Source organism: Megalops cyprinoides, chromosome 3 (assembly GCF_013368585.1).
Source record: "Megalops cyprinoides isolate fMegCyp1 chromosome 3, fMegCyp1.pri, whole genome shotgun sequence".
Taxonomy (NCBI): domain Eukaryota; kingdom Metazoa; phylum Chordata; class Actinopteri; order Elopiformes; family Megalopidae; genus Megalops; species Megalops cyprinoides.
The window spans coordinates 41,819,798-41,846,157 of record NC_050585.1 but is presented as its reverse complement, the minus strand read 5'-3'; the positions used below and the strand labels follow the sequence as shown (position 1 = coordinate 41,846,157).

General features: G+C 48.5%; 2 protein-coding genes across 2 annotated transcripts; both read left to right on the top strand.

Annotated features, from left to right (window-relative positions):
- The first annotated feature begins 369 nt into the window (after nucleotides 1–369).
- On the top strand, nucleotides 370–3,979 carry LOC118774538 (spondin-2-like). Its single transcript, XM_036523886.1, has 5 exons — nucleotides 370–391; nucleotides 1,027–1,247; nucleotides 2,732–2,923; nucleotides 3,431–3,602; nucleotides 3,792–3,979. The coding sequence occupies exons 1-5, from the start codon at nucleotides 370–372 to the stop codon at nucleotides 3,977–3,979; spliced, it is 795 nt and encodes a 264-aa protein (XP_036379779.1).
- A 1,567-nt stretch (nucleotides 3,980–5,546) lies between these two features.
- On the top strand, nucleotides 5,547–26,360 carry LOC118774537 (lysine-specific demethylase 3B-like). The gene is made up of 25 exons (XM_036523885.1): nucleotides 5,547–5,926; nucleotides 7,422–7,589; nucleotides 7,981–8,094; nucleotides 8,800–8,905; nucleotides 9,347–9,471; nucleotides 10,035–10,103; nucleotides 10,615–10,824; nucleotides 11,389–12,778; nucleotides 12,988–13,195; nucleotides 13,433–13,647; nucleotides 13,989–14,141; nucleotides 14,457–14,564; nucleotides 14,695–14,822; nucleotides 15,702–15,972; nucleotides 16,475–16,749; nucleotides 17,442–17,744; nucleotides 18,372–18,543; nucleotides 18,707–18,797; nucleotides 19,128–19,258; nucleotides 19,808–19,927; nucleotides 22,122–22,145; nucleotides 23,454–23,593; nucleotides 24,076–24,252; nucleotides 24,884–25,018; nucleotides 25,558–26,360. The coding sequence occupies exons 1-25, from the start codon at nucleotides 5,759–5,761 to the stop codon at nucleotides 25,633–25,635; spliced, it is 5,079 nt and encodes a 1,692-aa protein (XP_036379778.1). The 5' UTR covers nucleotides 5,547–5,758; the 3' UTR covers nucleotides 25,636–26,360.

Below are 26,360 nucleotides of genomic sequence, written 5' to 3'. Positions count from 1 at the left end.
AAAAGTATAACAATAGTGCTCAACCTGCAAATCAGACCTGTGATCTTCTGTTTCAAGCTCCTTAAACACTATACCCCCTTTCTGATGTGACCAGAGACACAGGTAAAGCTAAATCTGAGGTAGCCCCTTCCTCTTTAGGTTTATCTGTGAAGGGTATGAAGTTTTTTGGGGCCTCTACCTACAGTGACTCTTACTGTACTCAGCCCCCCCCCCCCCCCATGCCCTGCCACCCTCCCCCCCAACTCTCTCTCCCCCATCCTAGCGCCCTTCTGGGAAACCCAGTTCAGCGTACTGTACTAATGAGTACAGTAATGAGGACTGTAACAAAACCAGCATCCGTCATTTTGTCTGCAGCTTAATTGCATCCAGATGATGAACAGGAACTCTACAGGTTTCCATTTTTTACAGTACAGCGTGTGTGTGTGTGTTTGTGTGTGTGTGTGTGTGTGTGTGTGTGTGTGTGTGTGTGTGTGTGTGAGAGAGAGAGAGAGAGTGTGACTCCTGGCCCTGAGAACAGACATTCGTGCCAGCAGTCTTCATTTCTGAATGTTAGACGCCTACCTCTGACCCTGCAGTCATATCCTGTCCTGGGCAGATTCTGCACTGTTAAATCTCTGTGCTCTGTCTGTTTGTCTGATTTTCAGTGTAGCTAACGATGTGGAGATTTCCCTAGTGGAAGCTGGTCACTCTTTGGAAGAGTGTCAAAGAATTGTAGGAGGAGCTTTTGTTTTATAAAAAGAAACTAAGTAAAACATATGAATCTTGATGTTTTTTGCTAAACACTGAAAAAATGTTTATGGTTCTGGGAATTGATAAAGAAAAATGTTGCTTTATGTCTTGTTACATTTTAAGGTGGACAGAAATGGTCTTGTGATCAGGGATTAAAGGTCAGGGATAAAATCAGAAAACTGATACAAACTTAGAGCAAAGGCAGGCAAGAAAGAAGCCACAGCAGTAGTGATGCCGTACAGTGGACAGGGAGGGATGAGCTCTGCTTGATCTCTCTATGTCTCCTTCTGCCTGCAGCCGTAACCCACAACACGCAGTACCGGCTGTGGCAGGAGGGGGCGCCAGCGAGCGCAGGCGTGCGCAGCTTTGCAGAGCTTGGCGTGACTGTGGATCTAGTGAAGGAGGCTCGCGAAGCGCGGAAGAGGCGGGCTGTTGGTGCTATGTACCGCACCACTGGCATCCCATCAGGCGTCGGCCACAGCTCCACTGAGCTGCTGCTGCAGCCCAGAAACCCCCAGGTGAGCATCGCCCCCTACTGGACGACACAGTGCGCTGCAGGTCCCTGCTGGTGCAGCGCTGAGCACAATGACAGACCAAGCAGGACGCGGCTACACACTCGTCTTCGGCACTGAGCTCAGGATTATGAGAGGATAGCAGACAGTCTGAGACCGAGTTACACTTTTTGGCTGTCATTCATGTTACTCCTGTCTCTGTGAGCACTTGTCAGCAGGAGCATCTGATTGCACACACACGTCTGTACTTTATTTTTCTTTGCCACTGCAGTCATACCCAAGCGGGTGAAACGGTGACCTCAGATCCCCTGGTCTGTTTTTACAGAGGGGGAGGAATTTGGGGAATACTGGGACAGGGGTGGGATACATGTTTGGATATTTGGACTGGGGAGGTGGAGCAAATGGGACCTTGAGGCTATTTATAAAGGGGAGTGAAGCCAACCCATGCAAACACACACACACACAGCTCTCGTACTTTTCTGGTGTCACAGTCCTCCTATGGACCTGTTTAGGAGCTGGGTAATGACAGGGTAGAGAGGGAGTTCAGAATAGCAAACTCATGGAAGGCAATTCAATGGCTGCAGTTAAAATGTGGCTCTTACTCAGTTATAACTCAGTTATAACAAACTCCTAAAAGGGGAGGGTACTGTAAGGGGAGGGGTGATAGTAGAAAGTAGATATCAAGGAAGCTGATTGCGTCGGAGGATATGGTCAACTATGAACACTGGTGCAGGACCTGGTTTGGGAGGTTGGCCTTCCTTAGGTATCTTTCTCTTTCTCTGTACCCTGATCTGAGGTCAGACTCAGACTCTTCCAGCGTCTCCTTTGCCAATTCACAAAATAGCTTCATCTTTCTGAGCTTTGGGCCTCAGTGTTTTCTGTCTTCAATATGACAACCTACTATCCCAGACTGCATTGCACTTTTGGTTAGAGTTCGTCATGATGGATAAAGTTTGTGAATGCTATCCACACCACACCCTCCGTCACCAAAAACTTTACCCTTGCCACTCAGCAATGAAAGAGATGGATTGTGGGTAAGTTCCCTACAACACACTGGCCTCCTGTCAGGCTGCTCCATGCCACAAAAATTTGGATAAAACACCAATTCTGTGAGTCACCCAGGTGCAGACAGGACACTTCCTGTGGTACCCTTCCTTCCAGACGGTACTAACTCATCTGTGCTTCCTGCATGATGTCACAGAGACTCTGGAAACATCCACTAGGCATAGCAGGGATTTTAGGCTCATGCTGGGATTAAGGTGGTGGAAACAGCCACAGAGACACACAGCAGCATTTAATGACTTCACAAGCCTATTTTAAAAATAGGATACATGAAGGAAACTCTACTTCCTGTGTGCTTGACCGCGTTTTCCCCACCAGGGCTTTAGGGTGCAGTGTGTGTGTGACTGCATGTTCCTTGGTTTGGCTGTTTTCCATATGTTGACGTGACTACATCCATGTCTGAATCACCTGTCTGTCTGCGCCCATAGCTGTCCCTGATGGTAAAGCTGATTCCCAGCCCTGATTGGTTTGTGGGAGTGGACGGTTTAAACCTGTGTGAGGGAGATCAGTGGCAGCAGGAAGTGACCCTTGACCTCCGACCTTTTGACGCTGGCACAGACAGCGGCTTCACTTTCTCCTCACCTGACTACCCCACCAACCCCGCCGAGAACATCACACAGGTGAGGATACCTGTCTCAGCTATAACTACACTCTCAGCAATAACCCTCTCACCAAAAAAAACCCTGACACACTTTTGCCCACCAATCAGTGACTCCTTAATGCACTCTTACTCCCTAATCAGTGACTCCCTAATATATTCTTACCAACCAATCACTGACTCTGTCACATGCTCTTACCCACCAATGACACACTAATACCATAGCCAAGACTAGACTTTCCAAACTACAAGACATGTGCCTTCTTTCATTAACTTATTGTCTCTTTTGTTAACAAGTGCCCCCCAGAAGCACTGATACCCACAAAACCTAGATGATACAATGCTGACAGCCCCAAAGAGTGGCATATTGCATTTTGACAACATGAAACACAAACATAAAATGCACACAAAGTCCAGCGTATAACTGCAGTCATTGTATGTTTTTGCCATGACACATCACTGCCATCTTTCATTAATCTTCCACTTCCATCTCTCTCCCACTCCTCCTTCCCTTCATCTCACTGGCCAGATCACCTCCCAGAATCCAAGTCATCCGGCCAATTCCTTCTACTATCCTCGGCTGTCAGAGCTCCCCCCGCTGGCCACAGTTAGACTAACACGCCAGAGTAAAACCCCCGCCGACCAAACTCCCCTGTCCAATCACATCCTGCGTCACTCCAACATACCACAGCGCTTCTCAGGTGAGCGGATGTGTACATGTCTTTGTGTGGAAATGAGTGTATATGAGTGTGTGTGGAAATGGGCATGTATATCTGTGTGTGTGTATGTGTGTGGGTAAGCGTGTGTGAGTGAGCATGTATGCATGTGTGTGTGTGTTTAAGTGTGTGTAGTAGGAGCATGTGTCTCACATACACGCCTCTGCTCCTCAGAAACGCCGTTGGACTGTGAGGTGTCTCTCTGGTCGTCCTGGGGCCTGTGTTTGGGGTCCTGCGCCAGGGGTGGTGTGAGACACCGCACCCGCTACATCCTGCTACGTCCCGCTAACAGCGGCGCCCCCTGCCCCGAGCTGGAGGAACAGGCTGAGTGCAGGCCACTCAAATGCCCCGGGCAGAACTGAGCCCCAAAATGGCTCCCGCATCAACACTCCAACTAAGACTCATGCAGCAATGTGTATGTGTATATATATAGTGTCCTCCATAATCATTCACACCCCTGACCAAATCAGAACAAAAAAACAGGAGATGGCAGATATAATGTACATACTGGACAGTTTTTTCCTGGGTTTCTGTGGAAATAACTACATTATTTATGACCAAAGTCACCTTGCTCTGTGCAATTCTAAAATTAGCGCATAACATTAAAAATATATATATTTTCGGCAACATATCCAATATGTAATTTTTTCCTCTTACATCGTGTTTTGGTTTCTACTTTGTCAGGGGTATGAATGTATATTGAGGACATATACCCTGTATCCCACGTTACTACACCCACAACCAAATATTTTTTTCTTTAACAAAAAGAACAGGATAGATACACATAATGTATTACACACTCAAATACAACCAATGAACTAGTTTGGAAGCTGGAGGCTACAGAGCAGATGATGGTTCAGGAGAGAAAAAAGGGTATAGCTATGCCTTCGTATGGGACCTAACTGTCAGCTGAACCCAGACATCCAAAGCAAGCCTGCCCTTCGCCCAGATCATCAATGCTTTCTTTATACTGATACCCAACAGCCTTCATTCAACCAAGCTGCCCACACTTATAAATGAAATGAGTGGATAACACTCTTGTGCTTGGAAATACAGGCCTTTTAATGTAGATTTCATTGTCATGACTCCTTAAAAATGTAAAAGCATTCAGTTTGTATATTTGTTTTCTTGTACCTTGTGTAGCTGACAAATAAACATTGAAACGTTTTCTTAACAGAAGACTGAAATTTCCTGCGACAAATCCAGAAATGTTAATAGAGTTAGAGCTGCACATTTTTACACTCGTTTACTGGTCCGACACATACGACACACGCCGGTTTCAGGAAAACTCGTGCAAGGTGCGCCCTCCAGTGGTTATAATGGTAAATTCCCCCTTCCCGCACCGGCGTTTCTCTGTCCCAAACTGGATGGGACGCACCAGAGTGCACGCCTCCGTCACCCAGAACAGGTATTAGAGTGGGTCTAGTTTGCGTGGGTGTGGTGAGTGTCAACGAAGCGTCAAAGTAGGTTTTGTTAAAAAAAAAATGCAGGGTACTGTTAAAGCCTGACCCCATACTAATGATGACAGGTCAATGTTCTACAGCGTCGTTCAGTTATGCCACTTAGATTTTTAACACATAAAACAATCTGGGGCCGACATTTTGCACCAACGAACCTGCAAAACAAGGCTCTAAGTTACAAAACCATACACATGCTCTCTTAAAGGGCACATTGGGGTCGACTGGCACTCAAAACCATTGCACTGCATAGTAGTTCAAATGAGTTCGGGATCGATTTCAGGTCACGCCTTCAAGACGGGTTCTTTGGTGCTTTGAATTATTTTCCCAACACTTCCGGGTTTACTGCCTCGGCGAACACACAGTGCGCAGGCGCAAGTATGACCTCTTCCAATCCAGTTGTACGCAGATCCGTGGTGACAACGAGCGGATTTGATTGTGGTAATGGCGGACAGAGTGGACTTATTGCATTGTGAACAATAACATTTAAGCGCTGCGGAACTGCTGTGGAATTAAGTTTAGAATCTCTTCCAACATATTATTTGGCGCAGGCGCTGATACATATGAAGGTTTGGCACAGCGAAGCTCTGTTTAAAGGCCTTCAAGGTATCTGAGCTCTCTGTGCAGAAGTTGCTCATTTTGGGGAGGTTGGCTAGCCAGGCAAGCTAACTTGCCTAGTAAGCGATGATGGGGGATTCTCTGGGTCTGGTCGGCAAACGGCTGCTGCTTCTCTTCAGGGATGGGGATCGCGCAGCTGAAACCAAGCCGGCCCAGTCTCTACGGACCCGTGACTGGCTCCGGGGGACAGTCCGAGCGGTCAGCGTAATTGGGTTGGCCAGTCCGGGGGTGGAGGTGAGAGGCTCGCACTGGAGCACCCAGTAGCGGTGCTGCTGGTCAGCTTTTGGCCACAGAATGACGATCCAGCCAACAGCATGAGGAAACTTTATCATGCAACTCTTCACGCACCGTCCAGGCGACATTGCTAACCAATGCGTTCGCACGTACTGCCTGGCTGTCAGTAGCAGAGGCTGTATGAGTGTTGCAAGTGCCTGCGCTGGCGCAGCTAGCGAGCTAACGTTAGGTACTTGGCAGGTCTAGCTGATTGAAGGAATGCACGGTGACTGTGGCGTGTCGTAGGCAACTTTGTCGCCTGTTATCCACCATAAACAAACGGGATTCAAACCGCACGTATATTGAATCATGTGTTTTTGCCTCTAGGCGAAATGTGCATCGCGCAGATAAGTAAAGGTCGAATTGCATGTGGCATTGCATCTGCATCATTTAGTTGCAGTTGAGTCAAATTGCAACGAGGTGTGGTAACAGACAGCAAGCAGGTGTAGATAAAGTCGAATGGACTGTCTGGTTCCTTATTTCGGGTGCTTGCGGTGCGGCTGGCCGTAACGTTGACACAGTTGCCGAAAAATGGAAATACACTTGCCCGCTCCTCGGCAGATAATAGCCAACAATCAACTTTTGGGAGAAGTTTCTTTCACGAATAAAATGAGTGTGTGCAAAACAAGGGCGAACCTACGTGGTTAAATTAAAATAAGCAATAGATTATATTTTTCTAATCGTATGTAGACATTTTAAATTCAGCTCGAATGGGAATTTAAAAATCTTTTCAGATGCGCGCAAAATACCAAGTAGGCGCATACAGCCTGGATGCGCATTGTCCTAAACAGAATTAAGAGGGAATCATTGCAGTCACACTAGCCCCATTAAAGATGTCAAGTTCGATGGCTATACTCCAGCCAACAGGCTACCTTCACACTCGAGTATGCTCTCCCTCTTCTCTGATTACTTGCGATGCAAATTTGTGCAGCTACTGTTAACAGCGACCTTGAGTTAGGCAGTGCCACTTTGGCCAGGTTATTGTAGCAGCCTGGTTAATCCAGAGTGGGAAAAATGTTTTGGGAATGTGTTGCAGTTCAGAAGTTACAGTTCGAAAATATTTCTCAGGAGCGTGTCTGCTTAGCCTTGAGAAAGAAATTGCATTCCTCAGTGCACCAATCACTGCTGAGCAACAAATCGCGTGGCCAGAGAACCAAAACAGAACGATGCGGTCCAAATCAGTTATAACCGAGCAAGTTGTATTTAGTATCACTTCGTTGTTCTAAGCTTATCTTTTGCCGATATTAAGCAGGGTAGAGGAGCACAAAATGTTGAGGTCAAGGGCTGCACACATTCCATTCCAGTGCAGAATTTGAAGACTTTATTCTTTGTGTCCATGTTTCTGCTCTTATTCCCAGTAAAATGTGTGTGTGTGTACACATATATTTCTATTCTATTTTATTCCTCAAATCAGTGTCATGTCCTCTCTTTACCTGGACTCGTTTCTCTGTCCCAGGTGTTTGTGGAGTTTGAGGAGTGCTCGTGGCGGCAGCGGTCATGGGTGCAGGTGTACGGCGAGGACGTCAGCGCCGTTCTGGTGGAGAACACCATGGTGTGGGCCGCTCACAGTAATCCCACCCTACCAGGAGGGGGCGCTACACCAGGCCCAGCATGGCCAGCGCTGGTCAGTAGCCTCTGCCTTTGTTCTTTGGGGGGGCATAGATGGGTGGGCCGTGGGAGGCAGTGTTGTTTTTGAATTGGACATCCTGACTCAAGACAATTGAAGGTGTACCCTCCATCACCTAGTGCATCATCAATGCCAGCATTAATTTATGACATTCTGCGGGTGCGAACATTTGCTGTTTGAGAGCTGCCAGCAGTCATTTTTCAGAAAGCTCTGATTGAATTATAGTCTCTCATGTGTGGAGGAATTGTGCAGTATTCTTCTCCTTCTGTGGGTGGAATAATGGTAACATAGCATTAGTGATCTAATGAGTGAGGAATTTGGTGCAGCACTTTAGGGCTCTTTTAGTGGGAGCTGATGTTTGTTTGGCTTTTTCGCTCTCTTTCTCCAGTCATTCAGGCCTCTGGTGGACCATGTGGGCTTGGGATCCCTGGTTCCTGTGGAGTCGTTCCTGGATCAAAGCCTTCATTTCCTCCCTGATGGAGACTCGCTGCAGAGATTTGAGGTACTGTGGCGATTGATGGATCCTAGTGGTTTAAGTTTGAAATTAGTTGGGACAGCAGTGTGGCATTGTGAGATGGTATAGAGTGAGAGCTTGTTAACAAGAGAGTTTCTAGTTTGATTCCTAGAGCGGGCACTGCTGCTTTACCCTTTAACAGAGGGTCGTAACCTGAACTGCTTCAGTAGGTGTTCAACAGTATTAAAAAGTGATGTTAGCTTCATTGGCTAAGGCACTCATTCTGAGAACAGGCTGAGTCCTAGAGCTCAGATCTGGGTTCGAGCCTGAGCTGTGTCATTTGCCAACAGTGGCCAGGAATCCCTAGCAGAGGAACACAGTTGGCTTCGTTCTGCAGGGGTCAGCCACCGATCTGTTATTGCAGCCTTATCGCACCCTACGGCTCAACAGGTGCCTGTGAGTCACTCCGATGGTGTCAGGGAGATGTGCCTATCCTCTATTCAGGTTTCGCTCCTGGTGCACTGTGGGACTTGTAGTATTGCATTGTGTAGTTTTGCATTTGCTGCCCCCAGTGCAGTGAGATGAGCCTAATGTACAATGGGCAATTCCAAAAAAAAAAGTGAAATCTTGAAAGTTGTGTGCGAAAGACTGTTTGTGAGATGCAGTGTGTGTTAGATGTAGAGTATGTGAGAATACAGGACATGCATTATATGACAGGACGTGGAGTGTGTAACAGTCTCTCCCTGGTCCCAGGTGGAGAAGGACATGGGACACTCCCTCCTGCAAGAGCGGCCCTCCCTCCAGGCCGCTGTGCGGGCATGGCACAGAGACTCCGAGCTGCAGGAGATCCTGAGGAGAGGTGAGTGCCGTCTCCTCCAGGAGGTAACAGGTTTGTCTCCCCCCATCCCTCCGACCCTGATGCCTGGCGCCGCTCAACACCTGGCCACCCAGACGCCCAGACTCTGAGGCCTGTGTGGATCCCACACACAGCCGTGACTCAGATTCAGTGCTGTCCTGGACAGGAGGAGTCATTTGAAAAACAAAAATAATGTTACACTGAATGTCCTCTCCTCCCACAAAGTGGGTGGAGCTGTCATGTGCTGCCAAAGACTCCTTGACTCCATGACGACCAATCCGGTTGTTTCACTGCACATACCAAATCTTTCTATTCATTTAAAAAGGCAGCGATTCATAGCATAGAGAAGAGGCCATCTCTGCGCTCCATGCAGACACCCATGCAAGCATCGAGCTGTCACAGGTGAAAAGTTTTACTCTGTTATTTGTGTTTCTGTCCGTTCAGGGTCCTACACGATCCAGGGCCGCAGGGTGAGGGTGTACCAGCTGGAGTTCGAGGAACCCTGGGCGGTGGGCCTGGTATCACAGCACGACCCCGTCTCCCACATCATGGAGGTCACTATCGATCAGGTGCGTCTGCCTCCACTCCCACTCCAACAGGGGGCACTCTCACTCTGCACAGTCCTGGGTCAACTGTCAGTGTAATTTCTAACTGTAATGATCTGCTGTTGGCTAGCAGTCACACCAGAGGACTTTTGCTTTTTGCTTGACATCTGGTAGTCACTTACTTACGTTCACTCTGTCATGATTTCTGCATAATTTTTTTAAAGTTGCATTGACTGATAAGACATCTAGAATGCTCTCACTGTGGTCCTAAGTCCAGCTTTCATTGTCCACCAGGGTCAGTTTTTAATGCCTTATTGTTTAAGATGTTGTGGTTTGACCAGCACTGTTTATTTGAAATTACATGATTAAATATTTTAACCATTTTTATCATTGTTATAGTTGTTATAATTTGATGAATGGGACTTTTGCCACTAACATGGACCAGAGCTCACCATTAGCTCCTACCTGTGGTTTCAATGAATGATTTTCAGAGCAATCAACTACCTCTGTTACCCTGATTGGCTAGAGTGTATGAGGAATTGAAGCTGAGTTTGGGCTGTGTGAAAGTGCATGTTTTTCATCCACAGAGTGAGGAGGTGCAGGTTGTAGACCCTCGCGTCATCCATGTGATGCTGGCTGAAGATCTGCCTGAGGAGGTGAGTGAATGAGTGAATGAGTCAATGAATGAATGTGTTCTTTTTAAGCACTTTCTGTGTAAATGATGCTCTATTTCAAATATAATTCAGTGTTTGGCCTTCACATTCTGTCACAGACGGTACAGTTTATATAAAACGTACATTTCATTTCCATGCTCGAACGCTTTCTGAACAGAATGTAATTCAGCATAGTGGAAGCCTAACAAATTCTCCTGCTCTATTCATTATGGGAGAGTGCTGCTCATTGAAAGGTTGTGCTTCTGCTTCATGGTGTGGAACTGAAATCTGGTGTCTTTTATTGGTAGAGCAACCTTTCCTGCTCTCTTCATCCCCTCATCTCCGTCTCTCGCTCCCTCCCTCCCCCTCTCCCCTTCCTACCCCCTCTTTTTCTCTCTCTGTCCCTCACTATCTTTTCCTATCCTTCCACTCACTCTCCCTCCCTCTCCCTCTCCCCCTCTCTCTCTCTCTCCCCCTTTCCCTCTCCCTCTCTCTCTCCCCTGTGTGGAGTCAGGTGGGGAAGGTGTGCAGGGGTCAGAAGGAGAGCGACGTGGGGAAGGGGGAGAATGGCCGCCGCCGCAGGAACGCCTCGGAGGGGGACGGAGACGTGGCGCTGAAGCGACCCAAAGGCGGGGGCGAGGGTGACGTCGAGGACAAGAACGGGGGCGGGGTCAGCGCCGGGACAGAGGAGGGCGTGACAACGTGGGCCGGAGGAGGAGGAGGGGTAAGGAACAGGGCCTCCGATTCCCCCTAACCGCTCAAGAGCCAACCCGCCAAGGGACATAGCCTGAGGACCTGCAATTCCACAGCCACCCACATCCCGTCTGTGATTCAGTGTTCTGCCCCGTTGCTCATCTGCGAAAGGATGACCTGTCATAGCTACAGTCCAGTCACAGTAGCTAAATTTACTCTGGTTTCTACCCCTCCATTCTGTGTGTGGAGGCGTGTGTGGCTGTCAGGATATTAAGCAGTGAGGCACATCCAAAGAAGTGTAAGCACGGAGTGCAGAAGGCCAAACGTTATCAGTGTGAGACAAGTTCCTGACACGTGACGTCATCTCTACTTCTTGTTAAGTGCTGACCCTCCTTGCAGTTATTGCGCTTATGGGGTGGAGGAGGCTCGAAATATCTCTCCCTCTGTACAGATATTGACAATCTTTTTTTAAACCGGCTGTTTTAATGTTGGGTCTGTCTGGGGTTTATTGCAGTGTTGACATTATTTAGACTCCATATATGTGTTTTATTACTACATTTTATTACGTTAACTTTTCCCTCTGCCTGCATTTCAGAGCTCCAAGCCAGCCATCCAGGCCACAACAGGATTCCAGCTGCCAAAGGCCCAGCCCCTGAGCACACCGGTTTTCGGAGAGGGGCGCTCTCAGACCCCCTCACAGTCCAACGGGGCGCCGGGCCCAGACAGCAGGCCGTTCGGATTCGGGTTTGGTTGCAAGGAGGAGCCGGCCCCCGACACACAGTCCTCCCAGAACCTGTTCTTCCAGTGTATGGCCTCCGGGGGGCAGACGTCAGGCACAAACTTCTTTCCGGTCGTATCGGAGCGCGTCGGGAAGGACCCGCCTGGCCTTGTCAAGCCCCCCGCCCCGTCGGAGACCCTGAAGAAGCAGATCCCGACCTCTGCGGCAGGGGGGCTGTTTGGGCGCCCGCTTACCCTGGCCTCCGACCCCAAAGAGCAATGCAAAACACAGGACCCTCAACCCCCCGGCAACGGGGCGGTGATGAGTAAGCCTTTCGGAGGGGACGCCATGCCGAAGCTGTCCCCCGCCTTCCCAGCAGGCCTCAGTGGCAGCACCGGGCTGGGCTCTGGGGCCCTGAGAGGCTCCGGTCTGGGCGTGGGGGCTGGTGGAGGCGCAGCAGGGGGGCTGGGACTGCTGTCCGGGGCAAAGCCTTCGGAGCCCCACGAAAACCTCTTCCTGCAGGCCCCCAAATCCGAGGAGGCCAGCAACCCCTTCCTGGTCTTCAGCGAGAGGGTTTCTCACAGCCCTTTCGGCGGGCGGGCCGCCCCGCAGCCCCCTTCCTCTTCCTCGGCCGCCTCCTTCTCCCTCACAGCCTCTGGCCCTGTCGCCACTGGGACGGACTCTGCCCGTGCCCCGGCAGAGAGTCAGCACAACCTGTTCTCCATGACGGAGCCGCCCAAGAGCCTCCTGCCCTCCCCGTTCTCCGCGCTGTCCGCTGCCTCCGGTTCGTCCCCTTCCCCGGGTGCCACTGCCTCCAAACCCGCCCCCCAGCCTGGGGCCCCAGAGGTGCCACCCGCTACCCCTCCGTCCATGGAGCTGCCCGGCACAGGGAAGGAGAGGGTTGGGGTGGCGGCGTCAGCGGAGGGGGTTGGCGGCACTAGAGAGGGGGGGTCTGCAGTGCAGCAGGCGCCCCCTCCATCTGGTTTCTCCGCCCTGTTCGGTGGAGCCGGCGGTGCAGCGGGGGCCAGGGACGCCCCCCTGTTTGAGCCGGCACCTCAGAAGTTCCAGCTGGACGAGCGCGGCCTCTCCAGCAAGCAGGACTCCGACTCCAGCACCAACAGCGACCTGTCAGACCTGAGTGAGGCCGAGGACGGGCCAGGCAGCAGCGGGATCCCGGAGACGCTGGGCGCTGGAGGGGATGGGGCCCTGCTCCTGGACAAGAGCAAGGCAGCGAGTAAGAGCCGGCCTCGAAACAAGCCCTTCAGAGGTGAGAACTTTCTGTTAGCATTAGCGTTAGCATTAGCTTCTTTCTTTCTCTCTGTCTCTCTCACTCACACGCTCCTATTTTCCTCTCTCTCCCCCCTCCCTTTCTTCATTTCTCCCACTCTTCCTCTTCCTCATTCTCTCCCCCTCTCGGCTTCTCTCCCTCCCGCTCTGTCTCCCCCACTCTCTCCCCTTCTCCCTCTCTCCCTGCAGTGGGGCAGTCAGTGCTGAAGGACCAGTCGAAGGTCCGCAGGTTGAAGCAGTCGGGCGAGTCCTTCCTGCAGGATGGCTCCTGCATCAACGTGGCTCCTCACCTGCACAAGTGCCGCGAGTGCCGGCTGGAGCGCTACCGCAAGTTCCGCGAGCAGGACTCTGACGAGGACGACTCCACCGTGGCCTGCCGCTTCTTCCACTTCCGCAGGTACACACACACACGGGCGCACACACACACAGACAGATGCATGCACACACACAATCCATTTATACAGCTGGATATTTACTGAGACAGTTGTGGGTTAAGTACTGTTCCCAAGGGTACCTGCTCGTTAGCCACTATGATACACTATGCCACACACACACACACACACACACACAAACACACACACACACACACATACCTCCATACCTGTGTGTTTAACCGCGGCCCTCTCCCCCTCAGACTGGCCTTCACGCGTAAGGGCGTGTTGCGGGTGGAGGGCTTCCTCAGCCCCCAACAGAGCGACCCACAGGCTGTGGGCTTGTGGCTGCCCTCCCACACTGGCCAGGAGGGCCTGGACCTCGACACCTCCAAGTACATCCTGGCCAACGTGGGCGACCACTTCTGCCAGCTCGTCATGTCTGAGAAGGAGGCCATGATGATGGTGGAGCCTCACCGTATGTTTCTGACCTATACTGTCTGTCCTTCTTCTTAGTCAATCAGTGGGTTAATCAATAAATCAATCAATCTCTCAGTCAGTCAATCAATCAGTCAACCAAGCAGTCAGTTAATCAATCAGTCTGTCCTCCAGTTTCAACCAATCATTTTATTAATCAATCATTCAGTCAGAATTCATTTGACTTTTATTGCTTTTCCTTCGTTTCCAATCAGGTCCCTCCTTTTAACCTGAGCTGGTCCCGTGCCTGTATACGTGGGCGGGCTCTGTACTTGTGTAACTGCTGCGTGCGACACGTTTAGGCTGTGCCAACTGACGGTTCTGTGTCTGCTGGCTCCGCAGAGAAGGTGGCGTGGAAGCGGGCGGTGCGGGGCATCAGGGAGATGTGTGACGTGTGCGAGACCACGCTCTTCAACATCCACTGGGTGTGTCGCAAGTGCGGCTTTGGCGTCTGCCTGGACTGCTACCGGCTGCGCAAGAGCCGCCCAGTGGACGGTGAGGTCACCGCGGAAATGCGGGTCATGCATGTACCTTCCGCCCGTCTCCCTGTTTTAGCCTGACCCTAACCTTGACCCTAACCTTACCCCTAAATGTAACTGCCACCAGGCGCAGATCACTAGCTGTCTCCCTTTCCTAGCCTGATGCAAATGTACGGGATGACTCAGTGAATTTCCTGGGCTTCAGCGCACTTCACTGTGAAGGGGAAGGAGGGGGTGGCTCACCTCACCCGCCTGGGTGACCCATGGCAGCCCTTTTGTATGTGTGTGTGTGTGTGTATGTGTGTGTAAAACTCCTGTGTCTGCTCCTCAGTGGTAGATGACAACCCGGATGAGGAAGTCTTCTCCTGGCTAAAGTGTGCCAAGGGCCAGCCCCACGAGCCCCAGAACCTCATGCCCACTCAGATCATCCCTGGCACGGGTCAGTCCCCACACCACGCGCCACACACCACCTTGCTCCATATCACTTCTGCTCTACCTCATTTGGACTCCATTTCACATAATGCACCATTTTGATTACTTTTTCTGCACACGGCCACTTTCTCTCTCAGCACTCTACAGCATTGGGGACATGGTGCATGCTGCACGGGGGAAGTGGGGCATCAAGGCCAACTGCCCATGTGCCAGCCGACACACCAAGCCCCTGGTGCGTCCCGCTGCCCCAAATGGACTCTCACAGGTACACACTGTTCATTTTGGGCTTAGTGTTCAGCACTTCAGCAACCTGAACTGGTGGTGCAGTGGTACCCAGCACAGCACAAACACACACACACACACACACACACACACACAGACAATATAGGCGTAGACCTCCAGAAGGGTTTTGAAGCATGTTGGGTGTTTTATATGCTGTGGGTCTGCTTCTGTGTTTATACCTGTTCTTATAACATGTATATAACATGTACTATATAGCATATAACAGTTTTTGACTTAGATGAACATGACGTAGACATGAGTCAAATTGCCAGTGATAACAGTCTTTTCAATACAAGTTCATCCACTTATAACAGTGTTAATAACAGTGATAATAACCTAATATGTAAAATAACACACAAAATGTGCATAGTACGTATTTACAGTATATGAGAATGTAAAAAGTCCATGTACAAAAATTGTTTTCATATTATTTCATGTATTTCACTGTCAGTCCTTGGCAGTGTACCCCCTGCTCACTGACAGATGGGTGTGCTAAAAGACTAAACAAAAGGCAATAAAAGTCCAATAAAACTGGCAACACGTATCATCACTGTTTTTATCTCGGCAGTGGCAGCCTTGCAAGTCTGAATTAGATCGTCTTGTGAAATACATAAACAATAGCCATAAATAATTTCTCCTTGACATTGTGGAATCGTAAACAGCTACCTCTTATTTTATTATAATGTAGGTTTATTGGCCTTAAAAATGGTACCATAACTTCCGACAAGCAGATAGCCTGGAGTTAGCAGCAGGTTGTGCGGTGTCTTATAGTCTTGTTTTGCCTCTCGTGGGTTATCTTGACCTAGTTTAGTGGATAAGTGTGAACAGGGCAGTGATGTGGTGTTCCCTGTCCCGTCTGCAGTCTGGGGTAAACGCCAGCAGCGGTGGGGGGGGCACAGCGGGTGCGAGCACACCCAAGGCCGAGGGGGACGCCACAGCCTCCAAAACGGAGCCCTCTCTGGACGGCGGAGGCGCAACCGTGACGGGCGCCCGCGATGCGGACGGCGCGGAAACGCCCGTCGCTCCCCACGCGGCCAAGGAGCCCCGCCCCTCCGGGCCCGAGAACGCCTCCTCGTCCGCTCTGCATTGGCTGGCCGATCTCGCTACACAGAAGGCCAAAGAAGAGGTCAAAGGTGAGTGAAATGTGCAGAGGGAACTGACAGGAAAACGCCCACACGCGTGTGCAATCCAGTCCTTTATCTCCAGGTGAAGACATTAAAACCAGCCAGGACCACCAAAGCTAAGACAACGTACTCATGACCACACTCGTTTTTCCCCTCACTACTTTGGTATTGTTTGTTTGCTAAGTGTGCTTACCCAGACTGGATGACCTAGCCTACATTTCCAAAACATTATTAACTTAGATGGCTGAAAAGTTACTGAAGCAGTATACATCTGATTATTTAGTGAAACAATTCAGATTAAGCACCTTGCTGAAAAGTACGAAAAAACCTGAGTTTCGCACCTGAAGCGCTCAGCTCAGACCACCATCCACTGTGCTGCTCCACACTGCCACCACTGCACTCATTGGCTCCTCAGTGAGAAGAGAAACATTTACTTGTTGTGTCCTTAAACAGAAGTGTAATGTAGATTAAACAGGGTTCACTCCTTCACTGTTTTCTTTGTCTTTTTTAGCTCCTCCTCTAGCAGAAGCGGGGTCCCTCCGCTCGGTGATCGCCCAGGACTCTCGCTCCCCCTTCGGCCTGGAGTCCTTCAGCTCGCTGTCCAAGCCCTCGTCCTCCTCCAGCCCCAAGCTCTTCAACAGCCTGCTCCTGGGCTCCAGCTCCTCCCAGCCCAAGGGGGAGGGCTCTAGCCTGAGGGACCTGCTCAACTCCGGACCTGGGAAGCTCCCGCAGGGCCCCACCGACACCAGCGTCCCCTTCCCCTCCGTCTTCTCCACGGTGTCAACGGTGCGTACCCCACAGAGCCTCCCCGCCCACCTTCCCCCTGAACCAATCAGAGAGATCCTGCAAAACTCACCAGATTCCAAAAGGCTGATTAAAAAAAAATGATACTAATAGCTTTGTTGTGTGGGAAATTGTTGTTTTTTTAGATGGCTTGGTAATTGTGATAGATTATTGGAGATTTTATGTTTCTTCTCCAGGATATGGGGCATCTCTGTGTCCTGAAGGATACACGCTACTCTGTTCTTAAAAGCTCTCAGTGTTTTCAGATGTTAAAAAAGAACCGACATGAAAGTTCTGTAATGGTAAAATACTGAGGCTAATGGTGGTATGGATCGACCTTGAAGATGTCAGATGCTGGTATTTCCTTTGGTGTCTATGTAGTTGTCGGAGTGGCATGGTTTGAGAAATCAGTGGGCTTCACCACTGAGGTACTCCCTGGAGGACTTTGCTTAAAACCTGCCTGCTTCGTCTGGTTTACTGTAAGGAATTACTCTCACAATAGTGAAGACAGCAGGGCAGACTCTCTGTCCTTCAGTGGCTCCCCTGGCAGGACAACTGCCATTTGAATTTTGTGGATCTCTTATTGAATATTTCATCACGGGCCAAAAACGCAGGGCGTAACTTGAGCAACGTGGAGACATTCAATCCTTGGTTGTTGACCTCACTCCCCACCCTCCTCCTCCCCCCTCTTTCAGACGGCCGACAAGGCGAAAGGCAGCCTGCCCAACTTCCTGGACCACATCATCGCGTCCGTGGTGGAGACGAAGAAGACGGAGGCCCGCCGGGGGGGAGGGGGAGGTGGAGGTGCGGGGACGGGGGTGGGGGCAGAGTCGGGCGAGGCGGGGGGCGTGGGCCGGCGGGACGGGGTGATGGGCCTGAGCGTGCTGGACCCCCACACCTCCCACTCCTGGCTGTGTGACGGGCGGCTCCTCTGCCTGCAGGACCCCAGCAACAGCAACAACTGGAAGATCTTCCGCGAGTGCTGGAAGCAGGGCCAGGTGAGGCGATACCTGTATGCAGCTGCACAGGCTGCGAGAGCGTCAGCACTGTGATGCATTGCACAGAGTGATAACATTATTGCATTAAATTACATTACACTTGGAAATTAGCAGACACTGTTATTCAGAGCGACTTACGTAGGTTACAATTTTACATTAGCTGTTTATACAGCTGGATATTCAGTGAGGCAATTCTGGGTTATGCACCTTGCCCAAGGGTACTACAGCGGTGCCCCAGTGATAATATAAACAATGCTGTTATTGTTATTAGAGCTAGTATCAGATATAACAGATATCAGAACATACAAAGGACAACTAAAGAGGAAATACGAAGATTTGCACGTTGAGAAAAAGCCTGCTTAAAAAAATGTGTCTTTAGACGTGGGTCTGGGAGAGGTGTCCCAGTCTCTGATGGCAGAGAGCTCCCAAGCCCAGAGACAACACTGGGAAAAAACCTCTCTCCTGCACTTTGAAGTCCTGTTTGCTGCCCTCTGCTGGCAGCTTGTGTGAGCTCTCGAGGGTAGCTCTGTATCTCTTCAGGCAGGTTCCACACTGGGGAGGCTGCCGGAAAGAGAACGTTCTGCGCTAACCTCATTCTGGGATTTGGTTGTTTGTTTTGTGGTGCAGCCCGTGTTGGTGGCGGGAGTTCACAAGAAGCTGAAGGGGTGTCTGTGGCAACCCGAGGCCTTCAGCCAGGAGTTTGGCGACCAGGATGTGGATCTGGTGAACTGCAGGACCTGCGCCATAATCTCTGACGTCAAGGTCCGGGACTTCTGGGATGGCTTCGAGGTCATCTCCAGTGAGTGCTGTTGTCAAGGGCGAGCCATGGGGGGTTTATTAAACACACTGTGTGTGTATGTGTGTGTGTGTGTGTGTATGTATGTGTGTGTGTGTGTGTGTGTGCGTGTGTGTGTGTGTGTATGTGTGTATGTGCCTCCTCATAAAGCCTGTGTGTGCTTCAGAGCGTCTTCAGGGCGGGGATGGGCAGCCCATGGTTCTGAAGCTGAAAGACTGGCCCCCAGGGGAGGACTTTAGAGACATGATGCCCACAAGGTGAGATCCGAGCAGGATCACACACACACACACACACACACACACACACACACACACACACTCGCACACACACACACACACTCTCTGCATACACCCTACCTGCTCCATTGTGTTTTTTAAGTGGGGTGCATTACATAAGTGCATGGATTCATCAAAAAAATTCATTCAAAAAAAATTTTTTGCAAACTGTATGTAAATGTATAACTATGCTAGTTTTGTAATCAGTTAAATGAATGGTGTCTTCAGGTTATTGATGGGCTCTGCTGTAATTTTGTCTCAGGTTTAATAGTCACTCTGTGAATATTGGGTTGTTCCTTCATTATGTCCCAGGTTTGATGACCTCATGGAGAACCTGCCCCTCCCAGAGTATACTAAGAGGGACGGCCGTCTCAACCTGGCCTCCCGACTGCCCAACTTTTTTGTGCGCCCCGACCTGGGTCCCAAGATGTACAATGCTTATGGTGAGGAGCCCAGAAGATGCAGCATCTGAACTGTGTCATCATCTTCATCTTGATCAATATTTCCTCAGCAGATGGCCCATATGGCATCCAGGGTGGCGTGTATAGCTTACGTTTTACCATTACATTACATTTTTGTCATTTAGCTGACACTCTTATCCAGAGCAACTTGCATAGGTTACAGTTTTTCCATGTTATCCATTTATACAGCCGGATATTTACTGAGGCAGTTGTGGGTTAAGTACTTTGCCTAATTGTACAACCACAGTGACCCAGTGGGGAATCAAACCAGCAACCTTTTGGTTATGAGCCCTGCTCCTTACCACTGTGCTACACTGCTGTCATGCATTACCCATGTAACTTGCTTTACCAGCACTGATGCAGTACCGCTGAGGTTGGTCCCTCATCTGGTGATACCACAGGAGTGTTCTGGGAATCGACCCTGCAGCCTTCCAGTTTTTGCAAGCTTGGGTCCCAAACCGGTACTGCAGACATCCTCACCAGGTTCTACTCTAAAATCCCTGTGCGCCTTTCTCTCACCCCCCCCTGCAGGGCTGATCTCCACGGAGGACAGGAAGGTGGGCACAACCAACCTGCACCTGGATGTGTCGGACGCCGTGAACGTTATGGTGTATGTGGGCGTCCCTGAGGATGAGGGCGACCAAGAGAAGGGTGAGTACAGTGAATGTGTGTGTGTGTGTGTGTACTTCGTGACTTCCACCCTGTGGGACTCAAGAGTGTGTGTCTCTGAGGGAGGTGTCGTACAGAGTGTGTTTTTGCAACTGGGAGAGGGAGTGCACGAGAGTTAGACTGTGAGCATGCAAGTATATGTGTGTGAGAAGGAGAAACACTGGATCACTTAATACGCGGAAATACACCACGAAATGTTAAAAGTGTAACTTTAGAAACATTAGCGATGAGATGCAAGCAGGATTAGTATGAATGTAAGCAATAATAACATTTAACATATAACATATAGGAAGTATCAATCGATGAATTGAGGTAACATTTACATTGATATTAGCAGTATTAGAATGAATGTATTAGCATTACCGGTGACTCTTTTAACATTAGCATTAGCACATTAGCAGCTTTTACTCCACCACACAGCTGAATGCAATTTAACTTGAATTTTCACAACTAAATTGGAAATAAACATTAAAGTTGTTTGTCCTAACTAACGTTCAATTATTGTAAAACATCTTATTGGTTATATTTCCCTCTCTCAGACATGTAAAATATCCCATGTCTGAGCAAGGCAGTTATAACCACTTGAACATATAAGTAATTTAAGTTTACATTTATTTATTTAGCAGACGCTTTTATCCAAAGCGATGTACAAAAGTGCATACAGTAAGTATTAGCGACAGTAGGGGGACAGGATGTGTACAGTTCCACAACGAGACCGTTCTCAGCTGAGAGCAAGGTCTGTCTGAGGACACGGTACTTTCTGATTTATACAGCTACAGGGTATAGGGAAACTAGTAAGATCCAACTTCAAACAGCGCAATAATAATTCCTAGGGGTAACAGGAACTCGTTTCTGATTACATGCAGGCAGACACAGGTACAGAACTTTGTAAATCCCTGATTTCATCAGACCAGAGCACCTGTGAGCCTCTTCATCCTTGTGCCAGTGCAGTCCCTGCAGATGGACCAACTGCTCTGGGCCTGTCGTATGCCTTTGCCTGTCTGTCTTTCACCTGTTATACCTGTGTCTGTTTCACCTGGTTTTTACCCTTGTTTCACCTCTTACACCTGTCTCTGTTTCACCTGGTTTTTACCCTTCTTTCACCTCTTACACCTGTCTCTGTTTCACCTGGTTTTTACCCTTCTTTCACCTCTTACACTTGCCAGTATTCCACTTGCTTTCCACCTATCTTCCAGCCTTTCAGTCTGTTTAAATGCAGGTGAATGCATTATGTTCGTTTGTTGGTGTTGATTATGATGAAGATGCAAGGTCTTACTGTTCACTCTGATCAGGACTGGTCCTAGTGCCAGGGTTAGTGCACATATTAGGAAACAGCTAATCATAATTGAGACATTTGCAAAGAGTTGCAGTTTCTTTTCATATTTGTGTTTATAGCTTCTTAAAATACCGAATGTTCCTCTTATTTTGTGTCATTCTTCTTCATTAAGCATGGCATAATTTTGTTTTATTGATGGTTTTATTATTTAAATGCAGTTGGGGGCACTTTGGCTCGATATGAGGTGTGATTTACGTGTCTTCAGTTTATGCTCATTACCCATATCCAGAAGCACACAGAGACATATACACATTACATTTACGTTATTGTCACAGACACTCTTATCCAGAGGCACTGGTTACATTTACATCTAGATTATATAATAGGTTACATTACTGTAGGTTACATTTTTTACGTGTTAATCATTTATACAGCTGGATATTAACTGAGGCAATTGTGTGTTATAGTATCTTGCCCAAGGATACAGCAGCATGCCCCAGTGGGTAGTCGAACCTGCACCCTTTCGGTTACAAGCACTGCTCCTCACCACTACGCCACACTGTCCCCACACACACAGACAGGCAGGCTCAGTCCCAATTGATGACACATACAATACTTAAAGGCTAATCCCGTTCGTAGTGGTCCCTCCCAGTCCTGACCTAAAGCTTCATGTTCATAAGTGTTCCCAAAAACCTCAGGCTGGCTCAACTAGTCTGTTCCCCCAGCCTCATCACACCACTCAGATCAGCGGTCACAATGCTGCCCCACAGTCAAAGGTTGAGCCCCAGCCCTTCCTCCATAACCAGGGCCGAGGGGGACCTGGAAACTGTCGGCCAAGCTGGCCAGTGTACTACAGTTTTGTATTACTGTTTTGACTGTGCCAAATTTTCTCATTCACAGAAGCAGAAATCTCTGGATTTAAAGGTGTGTGCATTTCCTTATCTTCTCAGTGGCATGCCCCTTTTATGACCAACTGTGTTTTTTGCTCCCCCCCAAGCCCACCCCACCCCCAGAGCTGCGGTCAGTCATGGTGAACACATTCTGATGGGGTTCTCTGGGGCTCTCCCAGTCACTCTCCATCTCCTATTTTTTCAACAGACCCTTGATTAATTGATTAGTTATAGGTTAATTAAGCTTTTCTCTTCCTTTATTCTGTTGTCTCAGTGTTTACGCCCAGCATTGAGAATCACTAATTGATTAGTCAGCCTTCTGAGAGTTTAGTGCTAGAGCCAGACCCTGGCTCCCCTAGTGTTCACATGTGGAACAGCAACTCAGATTTATCATGCCAAAAGGAATTCTTGTTGGGGGTTTACAGTTCCAGAGTGTCAGTGTGTGTCTCTGACTCCATTCATTGGCTAGTCGCTGTTCCAATTAATATTTGCTCAGATGTTTACAGCTTTTTTTAAAATCTGTGCAGTAGAGTAACAATTCAGGGCATGCTGAGAGAATGAACACGGTATTGGCCACAAGTCTCCCTTTTCTTTTTAAATTTTAATTTATATTGTAACACTATCAAACAGTTATGCTCGAGTCTATACAGCCAAAGCATTCTTTCAACTCAGACAATTAGAGTATAGTATATTTGCCTTTTTGCAAATTCCGATGCTGCTATTCATTGAAATTCCACATGTTCGGGGCGCACTGTTGTATATCCCTGTTGTATTTCTGCTGTCTCCTGTCTTTTTCTTTATTCCCATTGTTCATGAGCTTCATCAGTTTTAGCTTACATGCCTAAATGTCACAGTAATGGGACACAGAAAGTGGGTTGCCAGTAGTATTACCATTGCTAAACTGTGAGCACAATGAAATGAAACATTCTGTATCTTGATAGTGAAGTTCAGGGAAATGACAGTGATCAGATTTAAATGTAGAGGAAGCTGTCAGATATGTAGCTTAGTGATATCACATGACTGGGCTTAGCGATAACAGTTTGCAGTGTTCCTTGTAGCCGGCTTGGGGGGTTGATGGTTCATCAGTTGATGGTTATCATTTTAGGGCTTTAAAGATCAGTCAGAAGTCATTTCATCCTTACCACAATGCAAACTACACATACAGGAACACCACAACAAATCTTCCATCTGTGATCTTAGGTGTTTGGACTGGTTTCCCCAACTGACTTCCACTGTCTGCAGCACAGCAAACAAGGCTCTGATTGATTTGTGGGAAGGAGTGAAAGACTGAGATGTTGAGGTGTGTTCCGCTCCTCTCTCTCCCTGTGTTGGCCGTCTCCAGAGGTGATGCAGACCATCGAGGAGGGCGACGTGGACGAGATGACGAAGCGGAGGGTGTACGAGGCCAAGGAGAAGCCCGGCGCCCTGTGGCACATCTACGCGGCCAAGGACGCGGAGAAGATCCGTGAGCTGCTCCGAAAGGTCAGGGCTCAGAGGTGAAAGGTTGTGACTACATGGTAGTGTTTTGCTGCAGTGAAGGTTAGCCAGCCCATTTGCAGGGATGACATTGTGTATTCTGTTCTGTTCCATTATTTGACTGTTTATTCTACACTTATATGCATTATTATTTATTTTGACCTACTGTTTAGTCTTTGTTATTTTTTAATGAATTTTCATTAAATAATACACAGACCTCAGCTGCAGGAGCTTTGTTGATTTCAGGTGAGCATATGCATTTTTTGTGGACTTGAGGGGACAGTCTAATCCTTATGAGCTTTGTCCTTAACACTGAGTAAAGTATCTTAAACACCAGATTACATTTGTCTTTCAAAGAACAACCAAAGTTCTCTTGCCTCATAAGAAACAAAGCACACTGCCATTAGGTTGAATCCGTCTTCAGAGGAATGGCACCAGTTTCCCACAATGCACTTGACCAAAGCCACTGGTGCACCTGTGCTCTGCAGGTAGGGGAGGAGCAAGGCCAGGAGAACCCCCCGGACCACGACCCCATCCACGACCAGAGCTGGTACCTGGACCAGGTGCTACGCCGCAGGCTGCTGGAGGAGTATGGGGTGCAGGGCTGGTCCATTGTGCAGTTCCTCGGGGACGCCGTCTTCATCCCTGCGGGGGCGCCACACCAGGTCTGTACCGCGGTCTGGAGCCACACAAGGGTTAGGGTCCAAGAAGCCCTGTGGACGCTGAGACAATATTATCCAGTGCAAAGGCTGATGTGAAGAAGGACAGCATTTTATTTCCATTTCATAGTAGTGGGAGTTTCACTAAACTCGGCCAATTGTGTTCTCTCCTTCAGAGGTACTCAGCCAATTGCATTTGGTCACTAAGAGGTTTGGAGCTCATAACCGCCTCTGCTGATTACAAATGACAGAGACGGCCCAGAAGAAAAAAAAGACGAACAATGTTTTTAAAAAGCTCATCAATATAGATTAGATTAGAGCAACTATTCATACTGAAATGTCATCTCAATACAGCCAGTGAAATCACTCAGTGGATTTGTCGGGGTTTATTTTTTCAGCTATTGGTACAATAATCTGGAAGGTAAACAACTTGAGAACATTTTTGGAAGCCTGGTCGTGTTGCATGGAAGTTTTTATAGGACTCATTGGGTGAAGTGTATGACAGTTAAATATGCTTGTATGTATTGAATATTTTGTTGGTTCAGCCTTGGCCGTGTCCCTCACCATAGTATGTTGAGAGTATTAATGAACTTCAAGTTTTCTGGCTAAAACCTCTCTCTTATTGTCATTTTCTCAGGTTCACAACCTGTACAGCTGCATCAAGGTGGCTGAGGACTTTGTGTCCCCAGAACATATTAAACACTGCTTTAGACTGACCCAGGAGTTCAGACATCTGTCCACCACACACACCAATCATGAGGACAAGCTACAGGTATGCTCACCTGCACCAGCCCTGCTCTCACGCAGTCTTCAGCCAACATGATATAAATCACAGAGTGCTTCAAAAAATGCACAGAGCTGGTTCAGAAAGTAATACCAAGATACCATAATTACCACCATTCTGGTTCAGGGAGTTAAAATTTTCATTGTATTTTTTCCATGAGTGGGGGTCAATTGATTGTTTTAATCAAGGAAATAAAAGGTATAAAGGGTACAGTGGTCAGTTTTTTCAGATGTTGCAACATAAACCTCAAACTTTCATCTGCTCCTCATCTGGACCTTCAATAGATGACTGCTATAGCCTAAATTTTAAGTTGGAAATTTGGTGTATAAATTGCTGGGGACCATAGCCTGAATTTTAGAGTGGACCTTTGGTGTGGTGATTAAGTGAAATAGTCTCGTAACCTTGACGTTCCGTAAGAACTGTGTGAAATGTAAGCTAAATTAAGCCCAAAAGGTGCATCTGTCAAGCTGAGCGGTCATGTAGTGTAACGTAATTTCCACAGTTTAAGTGTGACCTCGTCTTCGCAGGTGAAGAACATCATATACCACGCCGTGAAGGATGCAGTCGGAACACTGAAGGCCCATGAGTCCAAGCTCTCACGATAGCTCTCCATGCCCACCGTCGTCGCCTCCACGCCAAGCCACTGCGGGGAAACATTAATGTGCCGTTAACCTGACGTTAGCATGACGTTAACCCCGTGTCACATTGCGGTGGTAGAGGGAGAGCCTGGGACAGTTTGGGACACGCTCATCGACGCTTACCGCGAGGCTGCACTCGGCTACTCACTAGACTGAAGAAAGAACTTTGTCAGTGTTACACTAAACCGCTAAAACACATTTTTTTTTCACAACAGCAGTTTTTTTTGGTTTTTTGTTTTTTCGTTTTTATTTAAAGTCAGCCTTATTGGTTTGTGTTTTTTTCTGGAAGGTTCTGGATGAAAGCAGGTGAATGTGCCTTTAAGGTGGGAGCTCATTGGGAATGCGTTTTCTCTCGTTTTGAATACATAAGAGCCTCATCCACGCCTTTTTTATCATTTTACCTCTTTTATCAACACCTCCACCCCAATTGAAGAGCACTTTACCTGATTGCGTTTTTCCATGGACATGTACTGAGAATCTCAATCCGATCCCCCCAGCTTTTCTCGCAGTGAAGCATCACATGACTGCAGTAAGGGAAATAGACCAAAGTTCTGTATTTTGTTGTTCTCTTTCGAGCTGAAGTGTGGAATTTGCCTTTTTTTTGTTTCTGGTTTTGTTTCGGAACACAAAGCTAGTAATATGGAAAAAATAATCCATTTTAGATCTTGTCTTTTTTTCTGCCACCCTCTGTC